The sequence below is a fragment of the Poromitra crassiceps genome, assembly GCF_964638095.1.
Source record: "Poromitra crassiceps genome assembly, chromosome: 12".
Taxonomy (NCBI): Eukaryota; Metazoa; Chordata; class Actinopteri; order Beryciformes; family Melamphaidae; genus Poromitra; species Poromitra crassiceps.
In genome coordinates, this window is record NC_139632.1 from 11,408,867 (window position 1) to 11,418,536 (window position 9,670).

At 45.3% G+C, this 9,670-nt stretch overlaps 1 protein-coding gene across 1 annotated transcript; it reads left to right on the top strand.

Moving 5' to 3' along the window:
• Window positions 1–1,875: 1,875 nt before the first annotated feature.
• LOC310786020 (antihemorrhagic factor cHLP-B-like) lies at window positions 1,876–6,287 on the top strand (the record flags this gene model as incomplete). The annotated part of the gene is made up of 7 exons (XM_083647205.1): window positions 1,876–2,010; window positions 2,552–2,665; window positions 3,140–3,227; window positions 3,465–3,631; window positions 3,992–4,105; window positions 4,422–4,508; window positions 5,526–6,287. 7 exons carry the CDS (start codon window positions 1,876–1,878, stop codon window positions 6,285–6,287), a joined length of 1,467 nt encoding a protein of 488 aa, XP_083503331.1.
• Window positions 6,288–9,670: the final 3,383 nt, after the last annotated feature.

A 9,670-nucleotide genomic window follows, 5' to 3' on the forward strand; every position in this document is an offset into this window, starting at 1 on the left:
AATCAAGAAACCATTCTGAAGAACAAAGGGTACTGAAGCCTGCTGATAACCTGCTTACTTATTGTGAGGCTCTGAATTCAGTCTGGAGTGGACACAGTGAGCTACGTCAGTACAGTAGCTACACTGTAGCAAACATTACATTGGAGGAACAACCTCCTTCTCATTGCAAAAAGGGACAAGAGCTTGTTTCCAACATATTGCCGTATCCGTTCTCAGGCTCTGTGAAGCAAGTAGGCATTGTATGTCAACATGCTCTTATCCAGGAACACTATTACATCAGTATAACACATAGCAAGACTATAATAGCAATACACTGTATGTACAATACTTGTCAATTTTTTCAAATAGCCTATCCTTATCTAACTCCATGTGTCTATATGTTTTCTTTTTTCTGGGAAGTTCCATTATGTAGCCTATGCGTCACTATGGATTGCATAATGTAGGCCTCTAAAATCGCATACGAAGCAAAACTGTTGTTAGACAATTCCTGAAACACTGTCCTCATTCTCAAAACTGTAAATGCAGTATTTGGTTACTGTGTTACGTATTTTATGATTTTGGAAGTTTGATGCTGTACCTTCATTTGAGATGTGGTTGAGAGAGTTGGGTGAGATTCTCCATCTGGAGAGGCTTAGATTCAAGATTGCAGCGTTGAGTCACAGGGTCTGGAGGAGGGTGGAGGTGAGGGGTGAAGATATTACAATATTAACCGTGTAGTGCTATAGCTATATGATTTACATTTTTTTTGCTGATTTCGATTTGTTGGTTTTTACTCTCTCCCCCCCCCCCCCCCCCAGCATAAGTGTCTCGCCCATTGATGTGAAATCCCTCAAAAGATAATTAACTTCTTTAAGCCGCATATTGTTGTTTTTGTAAAATAAAAAGAATAATGGAAAATATGATTGCTTGTTGTTACGTATCAATGTGGACTGTGCTCAATGATATCTTGCAATAAAAAATATTCTTTAAAAAAAAAGTAAATGCAAAAGTAGTTTCGTCACGCCGTGTTGCATGCTGGGACGGGAGGAGCGCCATGTTTGTTGAATACCTGAAGCGGGGACATTATAGTGGACTTCTCGTTATCCACATACATGGCTGACAACCTCTGTGCTGAGAACAATGCGCAATGTCAACTCTGCAAGCTCTATAACCGCTAACTTTTTGAAGCAACTATGGATTCCGATATGTTAAGTTTCATCTGATCCTACCAAAACCTTCAGAGTGAAGAAATCAAGTGAGTTTAAATACCGACACGCGATTCCGAGTTTTTATACAGTAAGGAAAGAGGGTCCTATTCCAGTGAGGTGCCTGAGGGCTAATTAAAAGGCACCCGTATGAGGCTCCCTCATTGATCCTAGGAATGCTATTGGGGAAGGGGGGGGGGGGGGGTGGTCACTCCAGGGCTGATGCTGACTAAGCTCCTTTATTGTGCAAAGTCATATGGCAGCTGATCGTGTCTTCTGATTGGAGGATGAATAGATCAACACAGCATTCCTAGATAAGGGGATTGTGGCCTGTGTGTGTGTATGTGTGTGTGTGTGTGTGTGCGCGTGTGTGTGCGCGTGTGTGTGCGTGCGTGCGTGTCAAGGGTCTTGTTTACCTGAGGCTATCACAGGAACCAAGGCTGAGTCAATCAAAGAAAAAAGAGCAGAGGTGATAGGATGATGGGTCAGTGGTCGTGTTGAGGGGGAGGCGCGTCCAGTGGAAAGTTAGCAGAGTATAAAAGCTCCTACAGTATCTCCATCGCTGTCTGCTCGTCTCTCATATACTGCGTGTGTTTGACAGACAGAGACTGCGAAGGCCTCTACCATGAAGTTGTTGTTGACGCTGCTGTTGGTGGCGTGTGTTGGCGCCGCCCCGGTGGTGCCGGGTGGCATGGAGGCCGGGTCGTGCCAGGACGCCCAGGCGTTGGGCGCGGCCAAGCTGGCCCTCACCAAGATCAATCAGGACCGCCACGAGGGCTACGTCCTCAGCATGCACCGCCTGTCCAACGTCCACCTGATGAAACACGTGAGTGGTCCCAACGCCGTTTCACCCGAGATTTGTCTGAGGGTGGAGAAGCCTCTGAAGCAGCATTTAGACCAGTGGTTCTCAACATGGGGTCCGGGGACCACCTGGGGTCCTTGAGGGGGTTCCAGGGGTCCCCAGCAAATTGATGAAATAGTTAATCTAATTCTGTCTACTTCTTGTAAATGAAATTATGTGCATTATTCTGGACAGAATCATATCTGACAATACAAATATTTTTATATTTAAAAATATTTTAAATATCAGATTTGGGTCGGAGAGAGAGATGGGGTTTTGTGGCCCTAAAGTGAACTAAATTAGGAACCTTGAAATTAAACAGGTTGAGAATCACTGATTTTGACCATAATGGGACAGCTGAAAACCTAATGACATTCTTTTACGGTTAATAGCCCCTTGAGACAGAGAGGTGACATACCACACATATTTAATTGTAGTGAAAATTGTGTGTGTGTGTGTGTGTGTGTGTGTGCGTGCGTGCGTGCGTGCGTGCGTGCGTGCGTGCATGTGTGTGTGCGTGTTGCAGGGGGATACAGGCGTGGTGTTCTACCTGACTCTGGACGTTGTGGAGACCAACTGCCATGTTCTCAGCAGGAAGGAGGCCAAGGACTGTGAGGCTCGTCCCCTCGAAGACACACCGGTTAGAACACAGATACTCAATAGGCTATTATACAACAAATGCAATGTTTATTTGTGATATTAAGAAATGTAATGAAATTTTAGTTTTTAGTTATTTTTAGTTAGTTTATTTGTTGTTTATTTTTAATCTGTCTTCATACTGCCACATTTACCATTCTATATTTCTATATTTTTTCTCTTTAGCCGTCAGTCTTGGATTCTGTGGAAAGAATGCATTGGCATTGAACTCAAGAACACCATGTTAGCATTGTTAGCATTCCTTATGAGCCGTTAAGTTGGCTAGCATTATGCCCTTTTGTTTCAGTGAGAAAGTAGTGTTAGCTGAAGAAGAATCCAATTGGAACTTCCCCACAATAAGTCTGGCAAAAATTAACAGACTAAAATAATTATCAAGTATACAGTATAATATCAATCAATAGTGTTGCTGTTCTGTGCTCCACACCAAAACACAAGCATCTGTAATGTGTCCCTGCAGGTATATGGACAGTGCAAAGCTGCCATCTACATCAACAGGGTGCACAGAGTGGTGCGTCTCTACAAATACGACTGTGTGATCAGACCAAGTAAGTTAAAAAAAAAGACTTTACAAAACAGCAAATCCCAGAGTGCAACATGCTTTTTTTCTCGAATTCTGTTGACAGAAATTCGCTATCCCTCTCCAGTCAATCTATTCATGTCTTCATACTGCCTCTCAGTGCTAGATGACGCCTCAAGATGGAGCTTTGTTGCAGCGTAAACTTGTGAAATGTATTATCTCCGTGAGTACAAACCACGCACACTTTCTCTCTCTCTGCCTGCAGCTCCACCAGCGAAGATAACAGACGTATGCCCAGACTGTCCGACCTACACTGGCCTGGACGATGCTGAGATCCTGAAGGCTGTCTCCATGTCCCTGGAGAAGTTCAATAAGGAGAGTGGGCTGGCCAATCGCTTCGCCCTGGTCAAAGTCACCCGCGCAACCCTCTCGGTCAGCACTGCACATGCTACACCAAGTTAGCATTTGGCATTTGCCGTGAACCTGCTATCGCTCAACATAGCATACGCTCTTAGGAAAGTGTTAGCATGGAGCCAATCAGTTAGACTATAGTTCTCATATAACGTGTTGCTGTTTCCATGCGACTAGACTTTGTGGAAACAAAATCGCCTAAACGTGTGTGTGTGTGTGTGTGTGTGTGTGTGTGTGTGTGTGTGTGTGTGTGTGTGTGTGTGTGTGTGTGCGTGTGTGCGTGTGCGTGTGCGTGTGCGTGTGCGTGTGTGTGTGTGTGTGTGTCTGTGTGTGTGTGTGTGTGTCTGTGTGTCTGTGTGTCTACTCTACGTGTGTTTTCAGATGGGTATGGCAACATTTTACAATCCAGACTTCACTATCCAGGAGACCAGCTGTGCCAACAGCAACGACACAACGAAGGCCGATGACTGTCCTCTGATGGATTGCGAGTTTGCAGTGAGTCATAAAAAATAGATATTATTTTAAAAAGTAAAAAAAACAACAATGGTATTTCACACAGCAATGCACATCTGATCTTACTCAAATAAATTGGACTATTTTGGCCCTTTTTGCAGACATAGAATAAGCCTAGTTCTTAGTAGTACCAGAGAGCGGTTATTTAGTTCTTGGACCAATGTGGTTTTATGGATATTTCAATGAGGGAGAAGTTTATAGTAGACACTTAAATTTGGTTAGTTATACTGTTTAAAGTCTGTTAACTCTTCTTCACCTCTCCTGTCTCTTTTTCTCCCTCCTGCTTTCCTCTCCTCAGCACAAGGGCTTCTGTAAGGGCTCGCACTCCCACGCCCCAACTGGTGAGGAGGACATTGATGTACAGTGTGAGATCTACGAGCCAGAGGTAAGAGTCTCTACACCAGGGGTTCCCAAACTTAAGAATGACGCGGCTCACTTTGAATTCTGAAAATCTTCCGGGGCCCACCCAACCCTTTAATCACAACTCTGACCAACACACGAGACTAAGATGATGTATTTTACCCTATGTTTTTTTTTATATTATATATTTTTTATTTCATTAACAGAGCATGTGAACTTGGGCATAAGGGAAATTAATAATCCATCCACATACAAAAACATGTCGGCAAAATACCCAAAAGCAGATTGCCAAAATCTTCTCCCCCCTTAATCATCAGAGGTATTTGCAGGCATAATACATTTCTTGAGAAAGAAATCTGATCAGCAACAACAGAAGAAATCAATCCACAAGCTATTAATGTAGGAAAAATCCTACCTAGGGGAGACTCGTTTTTCATTCAGATAAATTGAACTGAGAGGTCAATGGACCCCTTTGAAATGGTTTTCCCTCGCCAAAATGTAACCTATGTTTGGAGCGTTTTATACCCCCCTTCCCGACAAGATAACAGGATCTCCACTGTAGCTAAATGACCCTGCTACAGCCATTTGATTGCCCACGAAAATCGGGAGTGTTGTCAGCCCACTCGCGGCCCACCTGCAGTACCTCCACGGCCCACAGTTTGGGATTCGCTGCTCTACACAAAGCTTTCCATTCCAAAGACTGGAGAGTGCCTATATGGGGACAGTGTTGCTTATGTCTGTCATCAAATCACTGTAAATCACCACAATCAAGTGGCTTAATGCTTTTCTAAAACAGCGATATATAACATCCTTGTATACAACAAGCACACATACCTTTAATCCCAAGGTTCAGTGGTGTGGCCATTCAGCTTTATGGCACCACACCCACACCCCCTAGCCACCCCTCGAACCCCGACTCTCTACGCCCCTTCCTATCCCTAGCTACGGCCCCTTTTCCCTAGCCCCGCCCCCCTAACTTGCACCCCTTGACCTGCACTATCCCTTTTAATTCTAAAGCATGTTCTTGACCTGTGTTCTCCAGGCCGCTGAGAAGGAGAAGAAGGTCCACCTGCTGGGTGGAGAGACCGACCACAGCCACAACGACACGCACGTCCACGACCACGCGCACGAGCACGACGCACACGACCACGCGCACGACCACGCGCACGACCATGAGCACGACCACACCAAGGGCCACGTGGCGCACGACGCGGCGCACGTGCACGCGCACGCGCACGGACACAACGACAGCACCGACGACCACCACCACACGCACGACCACGCCGACGCACGCCACGCCCACGACCACTCCCACGACCACGGGCACGGCCACGACCACGAGCACACGCACCACGGCAAGGCGCACGACCACAGCGGCGACGCGGCCAACCAGCACCACGACTACAAGCACGCCGACGGCACGCACACGCACGAGCACGACCACGAGATCGCCCTGGATCACGACCACAAGCACGCGCACCTGCACGCGCACGAGCACCACCACCACCACCACGGCCACGAGCATGAGGCCGCCGGCCTGCACGACCACCCCGAGGGCCACGTGAGGTCTCTGCCCGACATGGAGCAGCCCGCGACCCTGCCGTCGTTCCCCGACCAGCCTGTCGCCGAGGCGGGCGTCACCCTGCCCATCCGCCCCGACCCCCAGATCCCCGGGCAGAGGGAGCCCACCATCCTGGCCTTCCCCGCCGCCGTCTCGGCCCAGTGCCCTGCCCCCACGGGCCCCCCAACCACCGTGGTTGACCAGATGTTCGCCCAGGACCCCATGTTCAAGCCGGCCGCTTAAGGACAATGAACTGATGTTAGAAACACACACACACGTATTACGCAGCCCGAAGTCTGCTGAAGCGACGAGGCTGCATGGGCACACGTGATCTGCTTAACTCCAAACATTTCACAAGAACATAGAGTCCACTGCTACGGCTCTACTGGTCATTTGCTGACCTCCATCTCATTCATGGTGTTTTTTACTCTTTGCATACAAGCTGGCAAACATGGTAGTGTTTTGATATCATCCATATTTATATGGCATGTATCTTTGGCTGCAGAAAACAATAAATGGTCCCACAAATTCATCCATTGTATATAGTGTTTTCTATTATTATTATTATTATTGATAGAATGCGCTTTTCCCTGGAAAACCCTGTCATATTGTGATAATAATAGTATAGTATGTTATAATATCCTGATATAAGGCTACTATAATAAATATAGGCCAGAGCTGTTTTGCACTTCAATAGGCTATTCAAGGTCATTTGACTGCATATTTTCGACACTGAAATATGTTATACAGGAGAGAGACAGTTGGAGGATGGAATCTAAATCTAAATCTAAATCTAAATCTATAGAGTCACCAAGGGTCGCAAACGAGAAACGACTTTGCTGGAACATGAAGAAGAAGATAGTGACTCAGGCCATCCAGTTGCCTATCCACTTAATGTCTGATTGCTCTTGTTTCTCTGTGCTTGTTAAATAAAACAGAAATGCCATATTATAAATGTGACATTTCAATATGGGCAGAGTCAAAGAGTCATCAAACGTGTTTACGTGTTTTAGTGTTTTAGTGTTTTGTAGCTCTCATACACATGATTCAACAAACAATAGTTTTTAACCTCCACTCATCAGTCTATGTACTGTACACTGTCTGTCTGTGTGTGTGTGTGTGTGTGTGTGTGTGTGTGTGTGTGTGTGTGTGTGTGTGTGTGTGTGTGTGTGTGTGTGTGTGTGTGTGTGCGTGCGTGCGTGTGTGTGTGTGTGTGTGCGTGCGTGTGTGTGTGTGCCATGATACACCGGCCACATCTAGCCTACTTTCCACACTCAGCAAACAGCTCTTATCTGTGTACAGTGCTCCTCCTGAAACATCAAAACCCACGCATTACCAAGAGCTGCAGTAGCTGGAACTGAGGGGCGGAAGACATGTTTGCAGGATAACGAAACATGTCTTTTTTCATGTCAAGGAGGGGATTCCAGGGGGTCCCCAGCAAAAGGGGGGATAATATTCACTATCCCATCCTCAAGTAACACAATAGCAGAATGTTTGACTATTTTGGTCATGGGTTTTGTTTTGTGATAGGAATTTATAGCATTTATCATCTTTATTGATTATGCATTCATTCGTTATTCGCCGATTATTTATTTGTTATTACTCATCACAGTCTTTCATATAAAGTATAACCACTATCTACATTAAGTGTTAGGTTTCTCTCCTTATCTTCAAAGTAGACATAACTGCATACCACAGATCCCTCCCTCAGTCACTCCTTTGTTTTCAAGGTTTAAGAGACAGCAGGGAGTGAGACAACATCTAGGCTATCCCCAAAAAGCTATTTCTCACAAACTGTGGACTCTTGTCCAAGGACATGTGTTTCTGCAGGTGAATCTTTGCAGACTTCTAGCAGTGTTTTCCAGCTCAGACCTCTACCTCTGTCATGAGTTTCTCACTTGTTGCAACAATTACACTTGTATTACTTTGAGTTTCAAGTTTCCTTAGTGTCCTTGTCTAAACGGCTGAATTCCCACATCCAGCACAGGTTTCATACACTTTATGTAATAAAACATCGAAAAGCAAAAATGTTATCAGATGGGGCAAAATCGTATAAAATGGGGGGTCCGTGGCCTATGTGTGTGTTTAGGGGTCCTTGACAAGAAAAAGTTTGAGAACCTCTGAATTAGACCACGGACCCCCAGTTTTTGTCCCAGGGTCCCCCATCTGATAAGATTTTTGCTTTCAGATGTTTTATTACAGAAAGTGTATGAAACCCATGATCAAAATAGTCATATATTCTGTCATTGAGTTAATTATGGATGAAATTATAGTGGAAATAAATTATTTCCCTTTTTATTGACTGTATATAATATGGACGACGCATCCCTGGCTTCCAACCGCTATCAAAGATGAAGCCAAAATATCTCCTTTCAGCGAGCTGAAAGACAAAAACAGACATAAACAATTAAAAGAACACACAGTCAGTACAACTATAAAAGCCACTTATACCAAAAATTCCACATCTGTGATTGGCATCTCACAGCACTGATAGCAGGATTGGTCAGCAGCATGATAATGGAATTCGGAGAAACATTCAGACGACAAATACATTTATACATCAAGTTTCTTAAGAGCGCCTGAAAAGTGCTGAGACCTGCATTACAAAACAGTTCACTTGCACTACTCCACCTGGGTTTTTTTCAGCAATATCCTCATACAGTCATTGTAAGCGACCTGAAGTGTGAGGTTGAACAGTTGAATTTCGGTTGATTTTGGCTCCCAGTGGCTGCTCGCTTCTGGTTCAAAACACTGGTGTTAGCCTACAAGGACATTGAGGGCATGGCTCTTGATAGGAGGGATGTTGTTACTTTACTTTTCTTGATTCATGTTTTAGCACTTTGGTGGAATTATCTGGCTACTGCCCCCTGCTGGTGCTTGGGGAATCCCCAATTTGTTTACTGCGTTTATTGAAAATCGCTCTGCTAAACGCGTACATTGCAAATAGCAAATTGTAAATTAATTGGTTTTGATTTTCCCTATTGCCCAGTGACCTATGACCCTGTACTGTATGTCTGACAGAAACAGCCATTGGCCAACAGATAGCAGCTGTTTGCTCATCCTTTGGGAAACAGAGCAAGGTCCAGCAGCCCCGATCCGGCTAGCCTCACGCCGGGTTCACACACACGCCTAGAGCGACGCTTAAAGCAACGCCTAAGCAACGCCTAAAATTTAGGCGTCCTTGTTAACAGACGAGAGCGTTCACACATACCGCTGCCACGCTGTGCTGAAGCCACGCTTGCGCTGTGCCTACGCTGCGCTGCATTTATCGTTTAGGCGTCTGTTCTATTTTTCAGCTCTAGGCGCGCTGAACTGTCAAGCTGGCTGTTGTTTCTGGTGGACTTGGGGCATATTTTCTACCGAGTTTGCCCAAAAGGGAGGGTGGAGCGCGAATTAACGAGTGCATAGTAGGAAAGCTGTCCTTCATGTGTTCCTCTATGAACGTCTTTTCTATCAGATGTATATATACCCCCCCTGTCTCAATGCATATATCACTCATGGTGTTGATGACTCATAGTCACATGATTACCCGAGGGAAGGGCCAAGAAATAGACAGACATCCTCACTTGCACATTACAATAAAAAAGAGGACTCACCCATGCTATAAATCAGATCTGAAAAGTGTA